Genomic DNA, 25,816 nt, shown 5'->3' with positions numbered 1-25,816 from the left:
TTGGGTCCAGTTCTTATACTTACCTGTCTGATCAAACTTGGTCATTATGTTATTCCGTTTGCTTCTGTATTTACTAAGTTTTTCAAGTTCATTTCTTTTTTAAAAAAGGATTTTATTTACTTAATTTTAGAGAGAGGAGAACGGAGGGAGAAAAGGAGAGAAACATCAATGTGTGAGAGATACACCAATCAGTTGTCTCTTACGTGCCCCCTACTGGGGACCTGGCCCACAGCCCAGGATGTGCCCTGACTGGGAATTGAACTGGTGACCTTTCAGTTCTCAGGCTGGGGCTCAATCCACTGAGCCACACTAGCCAGGGCTCAAGTTCATTTCTAAGTGAGTTGTGTTTAGAGACACACTGTGATTTTGGACATGTTCATTTCTCTTTCTATTTCCAGTTCCTGTTTTTTGTTGTTTTCTCTGGTTGTTTCTCTTGTTCTTGTTTATTGTGGAAGTTCTCTGCATTTTAGGGAAGTGAAGCCCTTGTTTGTAATCTTCTCTCTGTAGTGATCTTAAAATCATTTTAAGAGCATTTGCATACAATTAATATTTTTATAATATTCTATATTATTGAAAGGTAGGCTTAAACAGCCTTCTGTTTTACATTCCATTAGCTGTTGATGAATTTTTACTTGATTTAATATATTCTTGAAAATAAAGCTAAGTTTATTTTAAAATTTCTATTATGTCAGTTTTTAACCTACATTGATCAACTTTCTCAAAATTACTGTATAGTTTTACTGTGACAAAATAGAAAATTATTCCTTGGCTGTTGTGGCTCAGTGGATTGAGTCACAGTGGATTTGGCCTGAGAACCAAAGGGTCTCTGGTTTGATTCCCAGTCAGAGCACATGCTTGAGTTGTGGGCCAGGTCCCCAGTAGGGGGTGTGCAAGAGGCAACCACACATTTTTCCTCTCCCTTTCTTCCTCCCTTACCCTCTCTCTAAAAATAAATAAAATCTTTTAAATCAATTATAAAATGAGAACACAAACTTTGAAATCAGAGGCAAGATATGATAGTTTCAATAAAAATGTTATAACCCATTATGGGATTATTAAAAGGGGGGTTGTGCTGAACACCGTGGGACAAGGATTGAAGAGCTGGGCCCCCCCAACTCTGGCCACACCAGCGGGGTCACTGTGGGCAGGTTCTCCAGTCTTTTGGCCACAAATTCCTCATCTGAGGAAATGAAGAAATTCACAGCCTCTCAGAGTAAGAATAAAAGTAGATAATTGAGAACAAATAAAAGTAGATAATTGATGGGAACATGTTTGCCGAAGAACAAATATAGTTTTTTTTTTAAGATGTTATTTGTTTATTCTTAGAGAGGGGGAAGGGAGGGAGAAAGAGAGGGAGAGAAACATCCATGTGTGAGAGAAACATCGATTGGCTGCTTCTTGCCTGTGGGACCGAAACCCAGAGACTCGCCCTGACTGGGGATCAAACCAGTGACCCTTTACTTTGCGGGATGATACCCAATCCACTGAGCCACACTGCTCAGGGCCAAATATCATTGTTAATATTCCATTGAGTCTTAGCTTGGGACAGTCTAGGCCCCACGTATTTCTGTGTTGCTTCCATGTTCCCCTCCCCAATTCTCTCAGTGGCACGCACATTTCTTTCCTATCCTGCCCCATTTTAAGGACCATCCCTCACAACCCCATGGGGAAGTGAGAAACAATGGCGTTCCATTTGGAACCCACGCACCCAAAGGCAAAGCTCCTTCAGAGTGAACCGTTTGCGACCCTAACACACCAGCAGGGAAACCTAAGACGTTTTTCCCTATCCCCGTTCACATTTCTCTGGTGGACCCCTGATGCCGCCGCTATGTCTGCAAAGCAGAATGGCTCTTGGAAGAGTTTCTTGAGGACGTAAACTGTGGGCTTTCATCTCTCCCACGGTGCTTTTTGTGTTTCAGTGTGTTCTTGTTGTTCTTGTTTTATTTCTGCAGCATCGCCTCGGTGTTTAAAACACCAATGTGTTCCATTCATTCATGCATTCATTGGTTGATTCTTGTATGGGCCCTGGCCAGGGATCGAACCCGCAACCTTGGCGTAGTGGGTTTTTTAAAAAAAACACTGCCAACACAGGGGTGCAAGTTCTTTAAACGGCAGTATACCTTTGCGTTCATTCTCACAGTTTGCTTCTCAAAATAGCCACGGGTATCTTTTCAGAAGAATTCATGCACCAAGCGGGACCCCCAGATGTCCCTAAGAAGGGTTTTCCTTTTCTGCATCATCTGCCCACGTCTGTGGCAGAACCGTGGACCGTGTGCTTGTGCCCTCCTCAGGATGACGAGCCTCCGGCCAAAGGGAAGAAGAAGAAAAAGAAGAAGAAAGAGGAGGAGATCGACATCGACGTGGACGACCCGGCCGTGAGTCGCTTCCAGTACCCCTTCCACGAGCTGATGGTGTGGGCCGTGCTGATGAAGCGCCAGAAGATGGCCGTCTTCCTGTGGCAGCGGGGCGAGGAGAGCATGGCCAAGGCCCTCGTGGCCTGCAAGCTCTACAAGTCCATGGCGCACGAGTCCTCCGAGAGCGAGCTGGTGGACGACATCTCCCAGGATCTGGACAACAACTCCAAGTGAGCGCCGGGAGGGGACAGGGGGCTGGGGGGCTCTTGTCCCGAGTGCCTGTCCCCTGGCGGGGCGGGGCAGCGCCCGTGTTTCTCCCTCGGGCACAATGATGTTTAAAGCTCGTGCGTGAATCTCTGTGTCCAGCATGTGGAGGGGTTTCCTTCGGCCTCTCGGAGGTGTTTCTGGACTGTCGTTTTTTGTTGGTTGGTTGGTTTTTCAATCCTCTCCCAACGATATGATTTTATTGCTTTTGGGGAGAGGAAGGAAGCGGGGGGAGAGAGAGAGAGAGAGAAACATCGATTGGTTGCCTCTTGTTCGCACTGGGGTCCTCTTTCAGTGCCCACCTGTCCCCTCCATAAATGGGTAGCCACTCCTCTGAGCTCTAATCCCTTTGCATCCTTTCTAATCTGCATGAGAGCATGTGAGGGAGGGGCTTTGTCTTCTCATCTCTGTGTTTCTGGGACCTGAGGGGCAAATCTGGGCTCCACCTAAAGCTCCATTTGCAGCGAGAACAGCCATCCCCTCCCCAACATGACTGAGCACAGAGTCCCAGCCCCAGCGATTCCCCTCTGGGGACGTACCCCCACGCGCTTCAAGGTCTGTCGTGGCTTCGTGTTGTCCCTGTGGTCGAGGCTCTCTCACTAAGAACCTGAGGCCGCTGTGGTTTCAGCCCCTGTTCTGCCTCTTTCCATCCAGAGACTTCGGGCAGCTGGCGGTGGAGCTGCTGGACCAGTCCTACAAGCAGGACGAGCAGGTGGCCATGAAGCTGCTCACATATGAGCTAAAAAACTGGAGCAACTCGACCTGCCTGAAGCTGGCCGTGGCGGCCAAGCACCGGGACTTCATCGCTCACACCTGCAGCCAGATGCTGCTGACCGACATGTGGATGGGGAGGCTGCGGATGAGGAAGAACCCCGGCCTCAAGGTGCTTGTGACGTGCCGGCAGGCTGATAGGGACACTGTCACAGGGGTCCGTGACACCCAGGAGCCCTTACTCTCCCCCAACTGAGCTGAGCGCTTACCATGGGTGGTTTCATTTACTCCTCCGAGCAACCCCATGTGGGAGATGCCATGCCAACCCTTGTCCTGCAGATGGAGAGACTGAAAAGTCGAGATTTAAAAAGTTGAGATTTGCGTAGGATCTGAGTTAGTAAGTCCGGGACCTGACCCAGGCAGGCTCACGCCAGAGTCTGACCTGATCACTGGGCCTGGCTTACAGAGCTTGGCAGCCGCTGAGACAAAAATAACAAGGTTTTCACCTGGGCTGGGCAGCTTGGGTGTTTGGATCGCCATCCTGTACACAGAAAGGTTGCGGGTTCAACTCCCAGTCGGAGCATGTACAAGAGGCAATGGATGGATGTTTCTCACATTGATGCTTCTCTCTCTCTCTCTCAAATCAATAAACATGCCCTCGAGTGAAAGAAATTGCTTAAATGTTATCAGTGGTGGGAAAGGTTAGGAGAATCGATGTAGCTGAAAAATCCCTTTTTCTCGACCCCCACAGGTCATCATGGGGATTCTTCTCCCGCCCACCATCCTGTTCTTGGAATTCCGCACCTACGACGACTTCTCCTACCAAACGTCCAAGGAGAATGAAGACGGCAAAGAAAAGGAAGAGGAACCTGGGGTCAGTGCTACCCTTGCCCACATAAGCATCCGTTGGCTCTTGTTTTCAAAATCATTGAGGTTTCTCTCACCGTGAATTTAGAAGCTGCAATCATTGAGGACATTTTTTGGGGGGGGATTTTTAATAATTCTTTGTTGTTAAAGGCACCTGTCTGTGAAATAGCGTGGGGGCGTGGTGCATTTCCCACCTAGCCAGCCACCCGCCTGCCACCCGTGTGTTCCAGGACACAAACGCAGACGCCAGCTCGAGAAAGGGCGATGAGGAGAATGAGCACAAAAAGCAAAGGACTGTCCCCATCGGGACAAGGATCTGTGAATTCTACAACGCTCCCATTGTCAAGTTCTGGTTCTACACGGTAAGGCCCCCCTTCTCACTGGCCCCGTCGCCTGTTTGGGGACAGTTAGATAGGATAGGATCGAGACAAGCATCAAGGCTGGGAGGAGATGGGACTTCCAGTGAGGAGCACACACATGTGAAATGTACATGTTATGGACAAGTGCTACCTTGGAAAATCTAGTTTCTTTTTTTTTAATGTTACATTTTGGATTTTTTAAAAGATTTTATTTATTTATTTTTAGAGAAGGAAGGGAGGGAGAAAGAGAGAGAGAGAAAAAAACATCAATGTGCGGTTGCTGGGGGCTGTGGCCTGCAACCCAGGCATGTGCCCTGACTGGGAATCAAACCTGCGATGCTTTGGTTCGCAGCCCACGCTCAATCCACTGAGCCATACCAGCCAGGGTTTAGTTTCTTTTTAAAAAGGAAAAAGATCAAGGCCTTTACGAGGTGCTTAAAAATCACTGAATTACAATGAATTGTGAGAACGAAACGGGAGTGAATCCAGATCCTCGCCTAGAACTGGATCTAGCTCTCTCGCCGTCGTATATGTATACGTAAGCAGGAACGTACCAAATACAACACTCTGTAAAGCAACATTGCCCCATTCTATTTGCTTAAGACGTGTTTCAACCTCTTCGGTCAGACAGACTTAGCAAGGTATACTTCCGTTTAAACGCAAACGAGGATGGCTAGTGAACGGGAAAGCAAGCCCACCAATGGCGTCTTGCAGGAAGTGGGCGGGGCTGCTGCCAGAGTGTGGCTGGACTTTGATTGGTGACTCCCAGGGAGCACTCCGAGGCGCTGACCCGCTTGGCCACGCCCTGTCCTCCCGCCCCTTTGGTGGCCGCTCCAGGAGTCTGGCCCACCGGGAAAGAGGGCAGCCCCAGCCTCGCCCCTGTCGGGGCTTCCGCAGGTGGGCGGAAAAGAGGACAGAGGAACAGGAGCACAGATTGGAAGGCCCTGGGGGAAATGGTCCAGCTACAGGTGGTCACAGCAGGGGAGGCAGTGCCCTTGGCTGCTACAACCACGCGGGAGGGACAAGACCACCCACAAAGGCCCGAGCACCAAGCCACACCCACTCCAGGCGCTGTAGCTTCTTTAGGGAGTGGGCACCAGCAGCGGACAGGCGTGGGAAGCTGGATCCAGCCATGGCTGGGGTGAGCTGGTGACCAGGGCTCTGGGACATGGCACCTGGGGAGGGGGCTGCCCAGGGACTCAGACCAGGTGTGGGCCTGGATACACAACCTTCCCGCAGCCACAGGGAGTGACGCGCCCAAAGCCTCCGTCACTTGTGTGTTCCGGTCAGAGGCAGCTGAGGACCAGAGGTGTCCCAGGCCCACAGAAGAGCTCAGATGCCACTGAAGAGGGCAGGGCCAGGAGGCCAGGCAGTCCCAGTCCAGGCTTCCCAATGTTGGGGCTCTTCCCAGTGCCAGCAACTGCTGCCTATGAATGCGGGGGAGGGGCCGCAGGTTGAATAGCTTCCCACGGGACAAAAGCAGGTGCATTTGAGAGCTCTGCCTCCACTGCTCCTGCACAGAATAGATAGTGGATGCAAGGAGCGGGCCTGCATCCTGGTCAAGTTTATAAGGAAAAAGAAAAAAAGGACCACCTAATTCAAATACATAATGGCTAGCCACGCCCCACCCCCAAGACTTCAGAAGGGGCCTGCGCCAGCTCGGACAATGACCTTCAGACCAGTCCCCTGAATCTCATCCCTCACGCCCACCCCTTGTCTTGCCACAAAGACTGGAACGCTGTTGCCGGTGCTCATTGAGGGGACCCGGGACAGGTCTGTGTGCCTGAGCGGACAGCTCATTGTCTTCCCTTCGAGCCTCCTACACCCATCAGTCAGCAGGGAAAGCTCCGGGAGGGAAATCTGAGAGGCAGGGAGGAGCCAGTCACACGGTCCAGTTTCCAGGAATGTAGAAGCCACACCAGTAAACTATTAACAGTTTCCCCATTTATCATCACTTTGGGCAATGCCCTGATTTCCCCCATGAGGGTGAGTGTAGCACAAATCCATCTTCACTTAGAAAGCGACATGTCAGCACCCACGTCGTGCGGAAGCACAGACAGCCGTCCGCCCGCCTCAAGGTCTCCGCCGACCCTGGGGACGAGGATGGAAGGGCCCCTCGAAATGAGTCAGCCCCGTCGGAAGGAAACGCAGATGGGCTTTACGAGATGCGTCAGGCGGAAACCCACGCTTCCGAGCTTCCTTCCAGAGCGGGCTGTCTCCCCCAGCACTGCTCACGGGCTTTTCGTTTCTATGTCTTCCTGTCGCTCAGATCTCGTACCTGGGCTACCTGCTGCTGTTCAACTATGTCATCCTGGTGCGCATGGACCGCTGGCCCTGCCTCCAGGAGTGGGTCGTCATCGCCTACATCGTGACCCTGGCGTTAGAGAAAATCCGAGAGGCGAGTGCTCGCGCTGCCCGCCCCTGCCCCTGCCTCACCACCCCCGGCTTCAGCCCGGAGGGAGCTTCTCATTGCAAGACCACGTCCTGCAAATCCTAAGTCCCGAGGGGGTTTCCTTTGGGTGGGGGGGGGGACGCCACCCCAAGTTTACTCCATGGCCTTGGCTCAGTTAGTTGGAGCATCGTTTTGTACACCAAAAATGTGCCGGTTCCATTCCCTGTCTAGGCACATACTTAGGTTGTTAAACCATAAATCCCTTCTCTGTTGGGTCATAAATAGTCACCATGCCTTCCCACCCCTGGTGTTCCTGAGACCTGTCGCCCCAGAACCCCACCTACCGCACAGTTTAGTGGTGTCCCTGGGGATAGGTCTGTGTGCACCGGCTGCAATGCTAGTTGCTACATATTTACAAGTTTACTCAGGGAGGAAGTAGTGATTTTTAATCAGTGATTTTCAAAGGGTAAGAACTGAGTAGAGGGAAATCATGGTGAACTTCCCCCCTGCCCTGCACGACTTCTCCTGTCTAAACTGCAAAGGAATTCTGGCAAGTAAAAATCCCCTGGCCCGGGCCGCTCGCTCCACTGGGTGGCTTGCCCTTCCACGGGACCACGAGGGTACAGCTGCTCTCCAGAGCCGTTTCCTCCGGGAGCGTCAGCTGACAGGCGCGCGTCCAGAGAATTAGAAAAGAGAAGGAGAGGCAGCTGCTTTAGCTACAGCCAGAGGATATAACTTAGAAGGCATTTCCTGAGAGCTTGCGAAACACTGATTCTAGGAATCCAGAGGATTCCATGGAATTTCCCTTTCTAGATATCTCTGTCTGCCTGAGTCGAGTGGCGTTCGCAGGTCCCGAGCAGGAAGGGGAACCAGATGCCCTGGGAGGTTCCGCTGCTCCCGAGGTCTGCCCAAGATTCTGAGAGGAGACTTCCCGCCCAACACTCCCTGCTCACTGTGCCTTGGCCTGGCTTTCAGATCCTCATGTCGGAACCAGGCAAACTCAGCCAGAAAATCAAAGTCTGGCTTCAGGAGTACTGGAACATCACCGACCTCGTGGCCATCTCCGTGTTCATGATCGGCGCCGTCCTCCGCCTGCAGAAGCAGCCGTACATGGGCTACGGCCGCGTCATCTACTGTGTGGACATCATCTTCTGGTACATCCGCGTCCTGGACATCTTCGGTGTCAACAAGTACCTGGGGCCCTACGTGATGATGATCGGAAAGATGGTTCGTACCAGCACCCCGTGAGCGGCGCGAGACACCGTGGCTGTGGTTTGGACGTGAGGCTGGGTGTCCTTTGGTCTTCCCTTTGCAGTTGGTTTCTTATGGGAAATGTTTTTTTGCTTTAAGATACCTAGTTCTCCTACATGGTAGCAACTTAAAATCCAGCCCTGGGTGGTGTGGCTCAGTGGCTGAGTGCCGGCCTGTGAGTCAAAGAGTCGCTGGTTCAATTCCCAGTCAGGGCACATGCCTGGGTTGCAGGCCCAGTCTCCAGTTGGGGGCACATGAGAGGCAACCACACACTGATCTTCCTTTCCCTCTTTCTCCCTCCCTCCCCCTCTCTTAATAAATAAATGGTCTTAAAAAAATAACTTAAAACCCAGTTGACAGACACGAATCAAGGGCCAACTGTATGCATGTGCACACACCCCAATACGCTGACCGATAACCTTCTAACATGCAGTCGAAGCCAGGGACAAAGGGGACCCAGGGTCATTCCCCGCCTGTATTCCAGACAATCTTCGGCCCACGAGCCCTGGCCTGGAACAGACACAGGCTATTTGTGGGATTAGGTCAACCCAAATCCTTGGCAACTGCTCCTCCAGAACAGGCCATAGAGTCTGAAACTAAGACTGACTCAGTAGATTTTTCCTTGCCTCCCCTAAAAGAGCATCAGCGGTAGGACTGGTTCCAGAAGGAAGGAAGTCTCCTAAGTTTAGGAATAATTCTTTATATCGCAAGCGGTTTGAAGTGAAAGGATATATAATCCCGCGTATCCAGGCAAGGACCTTCATCTTCAGGGATGTTCCAAATTAGAAATTATACCAGTTCAGTATCCAGCAACCAGAGTGTGGCTCACTGTAACTACTCCACACTTGAATAATGAATGGAATACTTAACAGCGTGTGTTCTCAATTCATTATCTTGTTACCTACCTCCTTAGAGATCTCTTCCTCCGACTCCTTAGCCTTCCTTTCAAAGGCACACATTTCCCCATAAGCCTTTTCTTCCTCACTTACAGTTGAAGTGACTAGAAGAATATTTGTTTATGGGCAACGAGAGAAGCAAAAAAGAGATGCAGATAGCGATGTGGTAGAATAAGACGTGTGCGTTGCAGGAAGGAGAAAAACAGCCCGTGGATGGGATGGAGAGAAAGCAAGGAGACTTTCTTCATCCTAATTACGCACTGATGAAGCCTTCGGGGAGGGCAACAAACAGCACGGGCCCTGTGAACTTGACCCGTGAGTGTAGACAACAAGAGATACATTTTCTTTCCACTCAGATGATCGACATGCTGTACTTTGTGGTCATAATGCTGGTCGTGCTGATGAGTTTCGGGGTAGCCCGTCAGGCCATTTTGCACCCTGATGAGGAGCCTTCCTGGAAACTGGCCCGAAACATCTTCTACATGCCTTACTGGATGATTTACGGAGAGGTGTTTGCAGACCAGATAGACCGTAAGAATAGAATTCATAGTAAGATTCTCTTCCCTGCTTCCGAGGCAGATGATCAGACCTGGATTAACAAAAGAGCATGTGTTAATTTGGGCACAAAGTAGTTTTTGTGTTCTGCCATAGACGTCACATGGTTTTCTGAAGACAGAAATGCAGATTATGAAAGGTAGATTTCTAAGATATTGGTCGTTCCTTCTACTGTAAAACTATCAACTGGAACTCTGAGTCTCATGGCCCTTTAGCTGGACGTGGGGACCGTCCTAGCCTGTGCCTGTAGTTCCAGTCCCAGTGTCCTACAGTGTCACAGGCCTGATCTCTTTCTTCCTCCAGAGAGAGCTGGCAGCGGCATTCTGGCAGAAGGAGACAGTGAGCCTGACAGGGTGCTGGTGTCCCATGTCACCCTCTTCGTTGAGCCACCAATGCTCTTTTTCCACGTGGGCATCAGCTTCTTCTTTACTAGTGCAAGAAGGTGGTTTTTAAGTTTGGGGCAATAATGTGGTTCCTAGCAGAGGAAGTGAGCCGTGATGCTGCAGGGATTTCTGGGGGATGCAGGCCCCAGCTCCTCCCTAGGTTGAGCTGGTTGTTACAGGAAAGGGGAACTCACGTGTCCCTGTACCCGGACAGTGATTGAAGCTCTTTAGGTGAGCTGTCCTGTCAGCACCAAAACTTGCACCCACGAGTTTGCGGTATCATAAAGCATCAGATATGATAGCAGGTCTGCTGTTTCCAGTGTTCCCCCTCTGGAGAATAGAAGGTTTTTAAAAAAAATTTTATTGCTCTGGCTGGTGTGGTTCAGGGGATTGAGCGTCGGCCTGCAAACCAAAGAGTCGCCAGTTTGATTCCCAGGCAGGGCACATGCCTGGGTTGTGGGCCAGATGCCCAGTAGGGGGCTCACAGGAGGCAACCACACATTGATGTTTCCCTCCCTCTCTTTCTCCTTCCCTCCCCCTCTGTCTAAAAACAGATAAATAAAATCAAAATTTTTTTATTGAATTTATTGGGGTAACATTGGTTCATCAAATTATATAGGTTTCAGGTGTACAGTTCTATGATACATCATCTGTATATTGTATTGTGTGTTCACCACCCCAAGTCAAGTCTCCTTCCCTCACCATTGGGGAGAGAAGCTTTTGAACATCCTCCCCTTGTATGAAATGCAAGACTGTCAGTCTAATCACCTACAGCCACTAGGCCAAACTGGTAAATGGTCCACACATTGCCTCCACCCACCTTTTATAACCTGGTTCAGGACATGTTATTATCACAACTACCTCAAAGTCAATTATTGGTAAGCCAGAACCCCCCCAAAAAATCTAATTTGATCTGAAAGTCTTTTACCTAGCTAAACATAAAAGAAAATCGTAAACGTAAATGCTAAAAGTCCCTGGATCCAGACATAATTTGTAGCATTTTTATTGGTGTTTTTTCCATTCATTTGGGAAATGAAAAAAGGTAGAGGAAAACTGGAAGCTACACTATTTTCAGTCACACAATTCATGTAGGTTTCGGATTTCTGATCTGAGTGCTACATGTGTATTTTGCATGGATTTGTGCCTGGGAGGTGTTTGTGTTGGGTTGTAGCAAGTGACTTCTTGGTTAACCTGTCCAGTGAAATGATCATCTGCCAGTGCCTCGTGTGTGTCTCACGGTATCTTTAACTGCTGAGCTTCTGCTATTGCTTATACACATGGTGAAACAAAGATTCATGAGCTATACATACATTTCCTAGAATGGGTAATGCGTACAATTCTAAATGGATCGCTGTTTCTAAGTGTGAATCTGTAACCCCCAAGCTTGAAGGTTTTGCATGTCTTGTGTTGCTAATCATTTTACATTTCTCTCAGCTGTGCTCTTATTTTCTTTCCTCCTTTCCTGTTGCAATGAACAAACAAAACCCTGCTTCTTGATCGCTATGTAGTCTACGCCATGGAAATCAATCGTAAGTTTATGCAGAACTGATGACAGTAGCCCGTGAAATGTGTGTATGAATTAGGCTCTTCCGTAGCTAATTCCTGATAGTCTTACCCTCGGTGCAAATACTTCTCTGGTTTTCTCATGTGAATACTTTTTTATTAAAAAATTTTTTAAGTGAATTAGCCTAGCTTATTCTTACTTTTTAAAAAGATTTTATATATTGCCCTGGCTGGTGTGGCTCAGTAGATTGAGCATTGGCCTGAAAACCAGAAGATTGCCTGTTTGATTCCTAGTCAGGGCACACGCCTCGGTTGCAGGCCAGGTCTCCAGTAGGGGGCATGCGAGAGGCAACTGATAGATGTCTCTCTCACACATCTTTAAGATTTTATTTATTTTCAGAAAGCAGGGAAAGGAGGGGAAAAGAGAGGGAGAGAAACTTCGATGCGAGAAACATTAGTTGGCTGTCTCTCGAACCGCCCCCCCAACCAGGGACCAGACCACAACCCAGAAATGTGCCCTGACCGGGAATCGAACCCACACCTTTCAGCCATAGGCTAGTGTTCAATCCACTGAGCCACCCCAGCCAGGGCTCGTGTCAATATTTTTTAAAACTGCAAAGAAGTAAGAAGTACATAGACTATAAATTGATGAAGATCGCTTCACTCATCACTGTTGGGATCTTCCTGTCTTTTCTCCAGGAGATAAGGTTCCATTTGATTCAAGTAGTATTTCACATGAGCAGAGACAGAAAAGATTGTTTTTCAAACATGGCACCAGAACAGCGGACTGAGGGATATAGGGGTAGAGGGAGCCTTACCTCCTACCCCAGAACAAAATTATTTCCCAAGTTAATCACGAGTGAAACCAAGGAGACAACATAAGCTGACATTAAATAATGAGAAAACACAATACCTTTCTCATGGGTAATAGTAAAGAAGAAAACCATACAGATAGATTTAGCTGCTTAAAAATGAACAACTTCTCTATGTGAGAAATACAGTCAAGAAAGGGGAAAATGTTTACAAACACGGCAAATTAAGAAGGACTATATCTCAGTTCAGTAAGGAGTTCCTTATCTTCATATGAATTAATAGTTTTCACAGAAGAAAAATCACAGCAGAAAAGAAATAGGTCATCTCATAGCCTATGGAAGAAGAATAATGCATATTATTCTTTTCATTCCATGGAAAAAGCAAGCGCAGAAAGAGAAAGTTGTTGTTGTTGTTGTTGTTGTTGTTGTTTTAGCTCCCTGTGGGGATAACCAGTATGACGAGGAAGGCAGGAGGCTCCCTCCCTGCATCCCGGGCGCCTGGCTGACCCCCGCCATTATGGCGTGCTACCTGCTAGTGGCCAACATCCTGCTGGTAAACCTGCTCATCGCGGTCTTCAAGTACGTGTCGTGGCCGATGGCCATGCCCTTATTATCGATGGCTTTATAGATCCTCAGTTTCATCCTAACACCTCCAGGCTGCCATGCATGCACACAGAATTTCACCAGGGCTTGGAAAAGGGTCGAATTTCTGCAGTCTTTTTTTTGTTCCACCTTAACAGCCTTAATGCATTCATAAATCAAGGGTTGATTTGAAACGCACTGAAATTTCATCTTGGTTAGTATTGTAACACTCGAGATGTTTCAATCTCAAGAAAATATTTTCTTAGATGAAAGTCCCCTGAGGGAGAGAAGGTTTGATTCAGTTGTGCCTTTCATTCATTATCAGAGGCACGGAAAACAAGGTTAACTTCATAAGCTGTGACAATTGCTGTAACATTACATAAAATGTTTCCTTTATCATTGATAGAAGAGTAAATAAAATGATCTAGGAAAAAAATGGCTCAAATTGAAAATCAGGTTTCTTATAGAACTTGACCATTTTGGCATGATGTACTGAGTATGTGATTATGCTTAATAAATGTTGGAAAAGAACTATTGTAGCTTCTAAGATGAAAAATATGGAGGGAAAAATCCATGACAGAAATATAGAATCTTAGCGCCGACCAGGGCATTGGAGAGAATGCAATTCAGGCACCAGGATTGGTGAGAAAGTACAGGTCATGAGAGATTAACCGGCTTCTCTGAGGCCCCCATGTTGGTAGAAAACAAACTAGATCATGATTCCAATTCCAAACAATTGTGCTTTTATTTCATCCCACTGGAAACAAAAGGACAAAGATGGTACCTACCCAACATCCAAAATAACATATCTTTGATCAAATAAGTTCAGTAAGTAAGCCATTCAGTCACTGAAAATAAAGTAGTCTGAGATGGAAGTTTAACTATTTCAAAATGTTTACTTGAAGCCCTGGCTGGCATAGCTCAGTAGATTGAGTGCAGGCTGCGAACCAAAGCATCGCAGGTTCAATTCCCAGTCAGGGCACATGCCTGGGTTACAGGCCATGGCCCCCAGCAACCACACATTGATGTTTCTCTTTCTCTCTCTTTCTCCCTCCCTTCCCTCTCTAAAAAAATAAATAAATAAATAACATCTTAAAAAAATGCTTAGTTGAATGGCTCGTACCTTTAAATATATGGAATAAAAATTTTTGAGCATGTGAGTTTGTAGATGGCAGTGTGATTTTTCAAGAAAGCAGTAGGAGTGATTTCAATATCCTTTTTATGTTGTAGTTTTTTAAAAAGATTTTATTTATTTTTAGAGAGAGGAGAAGAAAAGAAGAAAGAGAGGGAAAGAAATATCACTGTGTGGTTGCCTCTCACACCCCACCAACTGGGGACCTGGCTTGCAAACCAGGCATGTGCCCTGACTGGGAATCGAACTGACGACCCTTTGGTTTGCAGGCTGGCACTCAATCCACTGAGCCACACCAGCCAGGGATTTGATATTCTCAATTAGTATTTATATGAATAAAATGCCTTTGAGTGTAGATGATCTTCACGTTGATCGATAGACCAAAAGACAGGGTTATCTGGGAATTAGAACTAGGGGGCCCTCTAAGGCCATTTCACTGTGTCTTGTCATTTCAATGTGACTCCGATTGCTGTGGAAAATCACATAAAAACTAACGTGACAAACTAAAAATGTGGTTTTTTTAAAGCAACACCTTCTTTGAAGTGAAGTCCATATCCAATCAAGTGTGGAAGTTCCAGCGGTATCAGCTGATCATGACATTTCACGACCGGCCAGTCCTGCCTCCACCGATGATCATTTTAAGTCACATCTACATAATCGTCATGCGTCTGAGTGGTCGCTGCAGGAAGAAGAAAGAAGGGGACCAAGAGGAGCAGGACCGTGGACTGAGTACGTGCGCCACTCTCATTTTTGTCCAGGGCTAAGTTCACAAGGGCTTTTCGGAGAGGACACCCTCATGGAAAACTCATTAAACCCCTTAAATGTGTGAGAACACGACACTCTCACCTAACTGCTATTCTTTGTACAGCGCTTGTTACTTCGTGATGATTTTTATTCTAGTTTCATTCATGTATCGGTAATTATGCAAAGCCTGCTCAAAACAAGAGAAGTTGAGTTCTTGAAAGTAACTCCTCTGTGGTTGAATCAGTGTTCCTTTCAAAATGTTTCTATGGGCTGCACTTAAAGATCATGGGAAAAACATACAGTACCCTTGACTCTACCCACGTGCAAAAGGTTTCCCAGAAAATCATGCTTAGGTTCACTTTCCGAACAGCTGCAATTGTGTGTGTGTGTGTGTGTGTGTGTGTGTGTGTGTGTGTGTGTTAGAAAGTGAGCCATTGTGCTCCACAGGGAAGATGACCGTTGCTGATTGCCAGCTCTTCTGATATCACGTGCAATCGAGAGAGTCGGGAAAACTGCGTGCAGCCAGGTTGGGCTGTGAAATTCACAATGACGTGCAGAGATTAAGTCTTCACGGCTATCGCGAGATCTCACTCTGCAAACCCTGTCCTCGCAGAGCTGTTTCTCAGCGAGGAGGAGCTGAAGAGGTTGCACGAGTTCGAGGAGCAGTGTGTGCAGGAGCACTTCCAGGAGAAGGAGGATGAGCAGCAGTCGTCCAGCGACGAGCGCATCCGTGTCACCTGCGAGAGGTGCGCCCCGCGTGTCGCCCACTCAGGGCCTCGGGTTGGCGGGCGCCTCCGCCCCACTCTGGGAGGATGGGGTGCCAAAGTCCATTTAAACATGCATTCCCAGTCGTTTGGTTTATTCAGACTTTCTGGGTTTTTTTCTACGTGTTTCCTAGGGGATGGTTGTGTGTTGTATATAGAAGTGAAGGATGAATTTATGAGTAATAGTCCAGGCCTGGCCAAACCAAAAAAGCCCTGACTTTCTTGGCGCCCCCTGCAGGAGGGCCTTTTGCTATGAGACCTAAGATCTATGGCCAGAACAGTCAGCCGCAGGGCTGGGTGGCTTCTCCAGAAGCCACCTTTCTCCTCGCTCCAGCCATGTGGTTGTCCTGACCAAGGGTAGTGCCCCCTTAAGAGCTGACCTCCCCTGCCTTGTGGTCTTCCTGCCCGCCCCCCAACACTTTGTCCACCCTCCTGGAGCAGAGGGGAAGGCTCCCCTCCTCTGTGCTCCCCTGAGACCAGGAACTGCAGGAGGGGCACAAGTGTCTGTCCCCCAAAGAGGGTGGAAACCTCTAAACAAGAGTCGGGTCTGTGTTTCAGACCCTTTTACATCCGGGATCTCAGCAGAATCACCAGCATCCGGATGGGGATGCTTAACAAATGCAGAATGAATGCATGCATGGGTGTGTGAATCAATGAATGGGCAAATAAAGGCAGGGCAGGAGGGACAGGAGACACAGGAGGCGGGGCGTTTTCCCCAACTTAATTGTGTAGTGCTTGTGGCGACTGGCGAATAGCGACCAGCAAAGAGTAGCAGACAGGAACAAGAAACCTGCACGATGTACATTTGTTTTTTAATCACCTAATTTTTGAGACTCTTTATCACTTGAAAACAATTTAACCTTGGTAAAGATCACGACCATTGAATCAAAAAGGAAATTGTTCCCGAGAGTTTAACCAACAATGTGCGTAGAAGGAGCGTAGAGGAGATACGCCTAAGGAGACGCTCTAGTCATCTTTACGTCCTCGGGCACTCAGAGTTCAAGTTTCCTCTTACAGACACCCATGTTTACCGGTAAGCAGCAAAACCTGGTAGCACTTCGAAAGAATATTTCAGCGCAGTTCCCAGTCAAGGGCCCCCAAGTCACAGCAGCGCTCATGACACACTTCGAAGCCTCCCTGGTGCGTGTTCAGGACAGTGATTCTTCCTCAGTCCTCAGTCCTGGCAGCTGCTGGTCTCTGGCCTCTCTCACCTCCTAGAACTAGTCACCTTGTAATCCAACCCGCCAAACGCCAGGGTTACCTGCCCCCACTTTCGGCCTTAATAAGGTACATGCTCCATAAAATGTTCACAGTGGTGACTGAGCTTTTAAAATATACCCACTATGCCCGGGCTGGTGTGGCTCAGTGAATTGAGCACCAGCCCGTGAACCAAAGGGTCACTGGTTCAATTCCCAGTCAGGGCACATGCCTGAGTTGTGGGCCAGGTCCCCAGTAGGGGGGGTGTGAGTAGCAACAGCACACTGATGCTTCTCTCCCTCGCTTTCTCCTTCCCTCCCCATCTCTCTAAAAATAAATAAATAAAATCTTTAAAAAAGATCTACCAATTATTTCTCCATAGGAAGATGACGTATGCCCATCTTGACTATCGGAAATTTCCACTTTGCAATTAGACATTAACTTGGATTTAGTCACAGCCAGTCGTGTACCATGGAAATTGTGTTTTGTTTCACTCCGCCGCTTCCCCTTCTCCCTCCCCCAAGAATTGTTTGAATTTTTGCCATTCTTGGACTGGGGCTCCAGGAATGCGGTTATCAGGCTGGCTACCACATTGCATTTCCCTCCAGGGGCTCTGTGCAATTGGAATCAACGTGCCCAGCAGTAAAAACAGGCTCCTTCCCGCTTCCCTTGGCCGACGCTGCTGCCACCAGGGATGGGAACGCCTTCCCGCCCCTCCTGTTCCCTTGCTCTGTGCTGAGTCACAGGTGAATACCAGCGACCAAAGAAGGTGGGGCCTGGGAAAAGCTAAACCGGCCGAGGAGCCAAGGAAACAAACTTAATCATTTTTCCCTAACTTTTGGTACCCGGGATGACATCTAAAATGGAACTTTTTTGAGTAGTCACAGGTTTCTGCCATTTCTCTCACTTTATATACTTGACGGTTTTCTTTTCTGAGTCACCATGTGCTAATTTTCCTGTTCTTCTTAGCTGTGTCATCTCCGGCACCATGGGGATCTCAGGGTCTGGTTAGGGGTGAGCGTCTGGGAAAGACGCTGCTGGCGTCAGGCCCGTCCTGGCCTCCCAGTTGTCTGGGTGCCTTTCCAAACCAGGACAAGGGATTTGCATGACTCCGTCTTGCAAATGTGTTCACACAAGAAATTACACACTTGTCATACTCCCCCGTGCAGGGTGCTCCTCCGTGCAAGATGCTCCTCGGTACAAGATTCTCCTCAGGGCAGGCTGCTCCTCAGTGCACAGTGGTCTCCGTGTAGGATACTCCTCCATGCAGGCTGCTCCTCCATGCAAGATACTCCTCAAGGCAGGCTGCTCCTCATTGCGTGGTAGTCTCTATGCAGGGTGCTCCTCTGTGCAGGCTGCTCCTCCTTGCAAGATGCTCCTCAGGGCAGGCTGCTCCTCAGTGCACGGTGGTCTCCATGTAGGGTGCTCCATGACTGGGCAGGAACCAAATTCACAGCTTTTCCCCAATGCTTACAGAGTTATGTATAACATTTTAACAATTGAACCATTTCTTTTTATCACATGATGTCGACCCTTTGTCAGGTCCAACACATAGCCCTTCAACAGCAAATTTCCAACATGACTCAGGTTTTCGTTGACCCCACGCCGGGTTGCAGCAGCATGCTCAACCCAAAGCGCCACCCAGTGTGCCACCTAGTGCGCTCGGGCACTGCGGTCATGAATCCCTGCCAGACGTGGGCTTGCTCCTGTGCTCTGGGCCCTGCCAGCGGCACCGCCAGCCATCTCAGTCAGCAAATCATTGTGACACCCCCCTCTTCTTCACTGACAGTCAAAGTTTGTTTACTTCCCCACCCCCACGGTAGTACAAGCTACCACCGCTTTTCACGCGGGTCCCTGAAGCTGCCCCCTGTCTGAGCTCCCCAGGTTCTTTTCTGCTGTTTCCATCCATTCCGCACTCAGTGGACTCTGCCCAGAACTCCGGTCTGGCTGGCGTGTCTTCATTGCCTCAGGGGCACGGCTCCCTCCCTGCCACAGGGACTTTCCTCAGCCTTTGGATCTCTGTTCAAATGCCAGTTCCTTATGGAAGACTGACCCCCTCACACCTGAGACCAATCTGGGAAGCCTTGCACACCTCCACATAGTAGGACCTCTTTTTTTTTCAACAATTGATGACTCAAAAGTTTCTCCCCCTGATTTGAACTCGAATTTCTATTTGGTTCCCTCCTGGAGTACCAAACAGGATGTCCCTCTGGGTTCCAAGCTTTGGTTTTGCTCTTAGGAACAAGGAGCAGTTTCAATATGCAAATGAGTCTGCTACCCGTAATTGTCAGGAAGAACCCTTACTGTCAGCAACACTGAAACAATTGTTCTTGTTGTCAGGTGTTGTCTGTTTGGAAGAGAGAGCATCAGATAACCAAGAGGGCTGGTCAGAGGAGAACATTTTACAAATTCCTTCTGCCCGCACACTCCACACTCGAGGTCATGTTCTGGCCTCATCGGACCGGTTAATAAATCAGGAATGTGGATCCTTATCAATGAGCGCTTGAAGGCCATTTCTGTGACTCTCTCTCAAATCCACTGTTAAGCTCATCATTGTGTTTTTGCTTTGTTTTGTAAGAGGCTGGACACCCCCTGTTAGGGGTTCCCAGGTTCAAGAGCAATTGAGTCGGAAAGAATCTTTTCCGACATCAATTTGTCAGAGCTTCAACTTCCTGTCCTCAGACAATGAAACCCAGGGAGTTTTCCTTTTTTTCTTGGCTTGAAAGAAGCTTAGCCCCAAACTCAAAATGTAACGATAACGAGTATAGTATTGTAGGTCTGGGGAGTGTGTGGAGTACAGTGCCTCCTTATGTCTTCCCTCTTTTACTCTTTCATATCTTCTGTTCCACTTACAAAAATGTCGCTTTATGTGTGTGATGTTTCAAAGTATGCAGGCTACATTTGAAATGCATTTGGTCCTGAACAGAAGGCGGTACAGGTCTTAGAGTAGCCAGCCCTATAACGGCAGGTTCCAATTCCCCCCAAACCTTTTGGGTTGGGTGGCTTCTTGTCAGATCTGTGGATCTGGGTTAAGGTCTTGGGAAGTCTGCTCTCAGCTTGGTGGCCTTGAGACCTTATCGGACAGTCCCTTCCCCAGTGACCAGGAAGGGAAGATGCTGGTAACTGAGACTCTTACGAAAAAGATGACAAGGAAACAAATGAGGTGGCAACCAGGAGGGGGCCTGAAAGAGACATCAGTCTTAGAAAGGAGATGGGTGATTCCTTAGATGTAGAGAAGGTGGTAGAAAGATGCAGGGATGGGGGAAACATTTGGGAAGATCCTATCTGAACATCTTGATTTTATTTTATTTTTTAGAGAGGGAGAAGAGGGAGAAAAAGAGAGGGAAAGAAACATCGATGTGCGAGAGAAACATTGATTGGCTGCCTCTTGCAGGCCCCCAACTGGGGACCTGGCCCACAACCCAGGCATGTGCCCGGATTGGGAATCGAACTGGCGACCTTTCAGTTCATAGGCCAGTGCTCAACCCACTGAGCCACACCAGCCAGGGCGGAATGTTTTCATCTTGTAAATTAACAGGGGTCAGGGTTGCCTGGATGATGGAGGATGGGTGGGATTCAATGGGGAACTTTTCATGTGCTTAGGACTTAGGAACTCTGGTTCCTTTCCTGACTTGGAGAGGCAATTTAGGGATAGATGCAGATATCAGACACAGAGTTTTAAAAAATACCAGCTTTATGATTAGTAATAAATGTTGTGCTAGAGGAAGTGGTGCCGTTCTTGCCAAACACACACCCTAGAATTAGACGTACCCACTCAGTGACCGGTAGTGGGGACCGCCGAGGGCCTCCCTTCTCCTGGCGGGGTCAGCTTCCCCCACCGAGCTTATCACGTGAACAGGACGGAGTGACAGCCCATGCGGCGTGCAGGCAACTGCCTCCCAAAGAGAGTGACAAAAGCATGCTGGTGTCCTGGCCCCCAAGCCCCAGCCAGAACATCAGTTCTCCTCAAGGATAAATAAAAGACTGAAGTGAAGACAGGAGTTTTACAGGAACCAGAAGTCCAGAAACACAGCAAGAAACACTGGGATCGGGGAAAGAGTACTGGCCGGCAACCTCATGGGCTTGAAAACAGTAGGGAGGATTCAAACTCACCTTTAGGGGGAATGTGGTAGGAAGGGAGCCAACTGAAAGGAGACAACAACAAGAAAGTGAAGGGTGCACGAGGCATAGCATCCCAAGCACCGAGCGGTGGGGACACCACAGGCCAGTGAGTGTCTGAAAGCAGCAGCATGAACCCAGCACGTTGCCTGCAGGCACCAGCTGTCCCTGCCCAGCCCCGGAGCCCTGGCAGTGCTAAATGAAGGGCTAGGGATCACCCCCATCACGTTGGATGGAAGAGAGAGGGAACCCAGGCTATGAAGAGCTTCGCTGAGTGACTGACCACAGAGTCTGGCCCGAACAGAACATGGAACTGAGCCAGAAAGGGGGAATGATTGACACGCTGACCCGAATCCCAGAAGCCAAGGGGGCCTGAAGTGTGGCCGTGGCCGTGTATATAAACGATCCACCACAGAGAGCTAGAGGGCTTTCTATTCTTTTAGTAACTACCCAGTATTTTGCTTATTCAAGAGAATGAGAAAGGCAGGAGACGGAAGACTTCAGCTGTGTTCTTTGTGTAGTCTTTCTCCCATGAAAACTCTGTAGGTAAGCACAGGCGGGCTCTACCCTGGGCGTTCTCCCTGCAATTACGAAACTTAAAAGGCAGCCCGGTAGGAAGAAGTCCGTGGGGATTAAAATAGCTGGATGTAAAATTTGGACTGGATTAGACAACGTTATGATCTCTAGACCTGGAGTAAAATTACAGGGCAGGAATGGTCTTAGAACTCAGTGGAGGATACCATGGGGTCTTGAGATCTGGGTTTCTTCAAGTAGAAACTGGACCCAGTGGCTCCACTAACATTATGTTTTTATGTGAACATCCAACTCTTTCATTAAGGGAATGTTCCCATGTAATTTATGAGATGCCTCGCAGGTGAAGGGTGCTGGTTGCTGACTGCGTCTGAAACAAGTTTTAATAACCGGTTTACTAACGAACTCCCAGTACTAAGCTCTGTCCTTAGGAAAGACACACAGGGACTCTTACCATGAGAACATGAACTTGGGCCTTATGTTTAATAGGTAAGAGTTCTTGAAAGTGCAATGAAGTTATGCCATTCTTTTGTGGATTAACACAAAAGTTCCCCAAATTAATATGCTATGGTACCTATTATTGGAATAAAATGGAAAATGTTATTTACAATGCTACAACAAAACTGCATTTTAGTTAAACTACTTTAAGGTTTAACTAATAGGCATACCCAGATAAAAGGCTGTGTGGGTTTGCAATGATTCTGACTTCATATGGTTATGCCATTTTGTACTTGTAGAACTTTTACAGTTCACGGAGTGTTTTTATTTACACAATTTCATTTAATTCTCACAACATTGTCATGCTGCCATTGTTGTGGAAGCGTAGGTCCAAGCAGATTAACTCAAGTCCCAGATTTCTGATCAAAAAGGAGGAGCTCCAGGGAAATAGACACACCAGGGAGACTGTAGAGAGGGGGACGCTTAGAAAAGGAATCCCAGCCCTGGCTGTTGTGGCTCAGTGAACTGAGTGCCAGCCTGTGAACCAAAGGGTCACCGGTTCAATTCCTGGTCAGGGCACAAGCTCGGGTTATGGGCCAAGTCCCCAGTAGGGGACGCACGAGAGGCAACTACACATTGATGTTTCCCTCACTTTCTCCTTCCCTTGCTCTCTTTCTAAAAGTAAATAAATGAAATCCTTAAAAAAAGAAAAGAAACAAAGAAAAGGAACCCCATGAAGTCGTTTAGAAACTACAGAACTCACCCCCAACCTGAGTGCACGCAAGTGTATGTGGGGGGTATCTCCTCCTTATTAGCATACCGAACTCCTCCAGGGAGATGAAGGGAACAAAAAGTGGTCGAGGAAGAAACTCTGGAATTTTACCCCTTCATAATAGAAATAGCAAAACTGGCCCCAAAATTTTAAAAAGCATTCAAGATCAACTTTTCTGAAAATCTGGAAACCAGCCGTGACTTGTAGCAGTCTGTGGAGTGTTTATTCAAGCGACGTGGCTGGGGCTTGTTGCATTGCTGTTGCTTTTTGTTTTCTGGAAAGTGAGTTTCAAAGCATTTAAACTAACCCAGTCTCACCCCCCGCCCCCGCCCTTGCACTGCTCAGCTCACTGGTAGCCCCCAACATAAGAGCCAGAATTCCTAGTACCAGTGAAAGCAGAAAGGACCTGATCCCCAAAGAATTGTAATTCTTTGTCCTGTCCCGCCTGATGGCTCCCTGAGAGACTGGCTCCAAAGACTAGTCTTAATTTCCCCTGACTTGGCTGGCCCAGGGCCAAAGCTGCTAGCTTCGGGGCATGGAGGTGGCGGTGCCAAATGTTTCAGCTCCTGCCCCATTCTGTGATAGATTCCAGCACTGGGGCACATAACCGACTAACCAAAAAGTTTGGGTGGAAAGGCTGATAAATGTCAAGATGTATATAGGGCTTTAAAAAAGCTGTGGCACCCTGGCTGGTGTGGCTCAGTGGATTGAGCACTGGCCTCAATCTGGTGGGTCGTCGGTTCGATTCCCAGTCAGGGCACATGCCTGGGTTGTAGGCCAGGTCCCCAGTAGGGGGCACACAAGAGGCAACCACATGTTGATCTTTCTCTCCCTCTCTCCATCCCTTCCCCTCTCTCTAAAAATAAATTAATTTAATTTAATTTAATTAAAAAGAAAGAAAGATGTTTTAAAAAAGGCTATGTTCACAGAAAAAACTTGTATGTGTTCATAGCCGCACCTTTCAGACTTGCCAAAAATTCTGGAAATAACCCAAATGTCCTTCAACAGATGCTGTGGTGCATGCATGCCATGTGCCTCCTCAGCAATAAAAAGGGTTGAAGGACAGGTCCGTGCAACGACTTGTGTGAATGTCAAAGACATTCTGCTGAAAGTAGCCAGTCTCCAAAGGCTAACCATTGTGCAATTCCATTTATTTAACGTCCTCGAAAAAGATAGGATGGTGCAGATGGAGAACTGGTCCCTGGTTGCTAGGACTGGGGCGGGAAGGGGCGTCACCATACACATAGAGCAGGGACAAGTCTGGGGGCTGATGGAATGACTCTGGATCCCGGTCGTGACGTTGGTTATAGAAACCTGTACAAGGGTTAAAAGTCCTCAAACTGGACACCAAAAGAAAAAATAATCCACGGACTGTGTGATAATTTTAACTAGAAAGACGGTGTATCAGAAAGAGGTCTTTAAGAGGGGACCCATTTTATTTCTTGGCAAATCACTTTGGACCTAGAATACTTGAGCTTGGCTTGTTGTGCTGTGCAGGGAAATAGTTTGCCCTGTTGAAAGGAGAACTGATTAGGGAGCCAAAAGCTCAGAAAGCCCCTTTCTCCTGACTTGTTTTCCTGCCACTCCCTGTGCAAACAGATCAAATGAGTGACTTGTGCAATTGTCACCCAGATAGCCAGCCCGTCTCTCCCCATCTGCAATGGAAATCACTTCCTGTACGGATGTCAAGGTTTGGGAAGCTTGTTGTAAGTCATTGTGGGAAGTCACAAAACGTGGCTAGCGTAAGGAATGCGTCCTTTCTGTTCATCGTTTCAGAAGCACATGATTGTAAACTCATTTTTCTTTCTCCTTTCGCACATCCTGTAAAAACTCAGTACGACTTGCTTCCATTTGGCAGGGCCATCTAAAACGGGCTTGGGAGAAGCATCTTTTATCATTTTTCTTATCCTAAGCTGCACCATGAAGCATTGTCTCTTCCGCAGCTTCAACTAAGGGAGGGGCCGTGGAAACGAAAGATTTAATACACCTAAGATGCCTTGGCCGGTGTGGTGCAGTTGGTTGGGCAACATCCTGCAAACCAAAGGGTCGCGGGTTCAATTCCTAGTCAGGGCACATGCACGAGGCAACATATCAATGTTTCTCTCACACATCTGTGATTCTCTCCCTCTTTTTCTCCCTCGAGCTCCTCTCTCTAGGATCAATAAAAAGAAAAAAAAAATTAAAGGCACCAAAAGAGTGGCCCTACCACAGGGCCTGGCAACTTATTCCCTGCAGCAGGGGGGAGCTTAGAGAGTGTAAGGGGGGGCTAAGGAATCACATGACTTGGAGGTTTCTTCCTGCGTGAGCGGCTGCCAAAGCCAACATCTGGATTAGGTAATACAGGGAAAAAATCGGTGGGGAATTACAGAACACTTGAGAGGGAAGATATGCATCTCTATTTTCCCAGCCGATTTGTTTAGGAAAGTTTGCATGACTGCACGACTTATCTCTGAATGTAGTGTTTGTTAAAAAAAATTCTCAAGTTTGATTGTTACAGAGGCCATGTGGATTGTAACACAGAGGAAATCATTGAGGGCGATAGATGGAAGTGAGCAAGGAGGCATGATATTAACAGAGAAAGCCAAGTCTTTCTCAAAGTCCCAGACAATGAGAAGTGACAGGCACTTCTGTTGGTCCCTGCAATGCCAGAGCAGAGAGAGAACCCTTTAGAATCTGTCTTGTCTCTGGCCGGAAACCCTTAAAAGGTGAATTTGGTGAATTTGATCCTCCTGGTTGCAAACTTCCTTCCTGCTCAAATAATGTGGTTTCCTCTGGGGCATAAACAGTTCTCTCCCCATGAAAAGAGTTAAGAATAGAAGCTGGAGACCCTCCCACGTGTCAGAGGGCAGCTGTCAGCGTGACCACGGAAACAGCGCATTAGCAAAGGCAGTCGGTTCTGGGAGAAGGTGGGGCAGGTGGCTGCAGAAGTAGCAAGCGTGAGGAGCCCCCTCAGGAGACGTGGTCAGGCAGGGAGCAGGAACTCCATACAATGGAGAGCAGTGGGGCCCCAGCCAGGTGGCTCAGTTGGTTAGAGCATCATCCCTATACACCAAGGTTGCAGGTTCAATCCCCAGTCACAGCACATACAAGAACCATAAGAGGAACCATAAGAGGAACAACAAAGCAATGTTTTTCTCTCTCTCTTTCTCAAATCAATAAAATGAAAAAAAAATTTAAAGCAGCAGGTAAC

At 48.1% G+C, this 25,816-nt stretch overlaps 1 protein-coding gene across 2 annotated transcripts in view; it reads left to right on the top strand.

Moving 5' to 3' along the window:
* TRPM1 (transient receptor potential cation channel subfamily M member 1) overlaps nt 1–25,816 on the top strand; it is a 68,702-nt gene that overhangs the window by 39,597 nt on the left and 3,289 nt on the right. Inside the window, exons 16-26 of one of the 2 annotated variants that reach the window (XM_045824978.1) lie at nt 2,292–2,584; nt 3,273–3,501; nt 4,081–4,203; nt 4,427–4,558; nt 6,825–6,953; nt 7,923–8,174; nt 9,451–9,625; nt 11,541–11,561; nt 12,782–12,926; nt 14,588–14,790; nt 15,419–15,551. In XM_045824978.1, coding sequence (XP_045680934.1) covers nt 2,292–2,584; nt 3,273–3,501; nt 4,081–4,203; nt 4,427–4,558; nt 6,825–6,953; nt 7,923–8,174; nt 9,451–9,625; nt 11,541–11,561; nt 12,782–12,926; nt 14,588–14,790; nt 15,419–15,551 — 1,835 coding nt within the window. The remainder of the gene's footprint in view (nt 1–2,291; nt 2,585–3,272; nt 3,502–4,080; nt 4,204–4,426; nt 4,559–6,824; nt 6,954–7,922; nt 8,175–9,450; nt 9,626–11,540; nt 11,562–12,781; nt 12,927–14,587; nt 14,791–15,418; nt 15,552–25,816) is intronic. The other variant, XM_045824979.1, reaches the window with a different exon arrangement.

Source organism: Phyllostomus hastatus, unplaced genomic scaffold, assembly GCF_019186645.2.
Source record: "Phyllostomus hastatus isolate PE091 unplaced genomic scaffold, TTU_PhHast_1.1 phas_scaffold_555, whole genome shotgun sequence".
NCBI lineage: Eukaryota > Metazoa > Chordata > Mammalia > Chiroptera > Phyllostomidae > Phyllostomus > Phyllostomus hastatus.
Note: the sequence above shows the minus strand (reverse complement) of the source record. Positions and strands in the feature narration are given on the sequence as shown.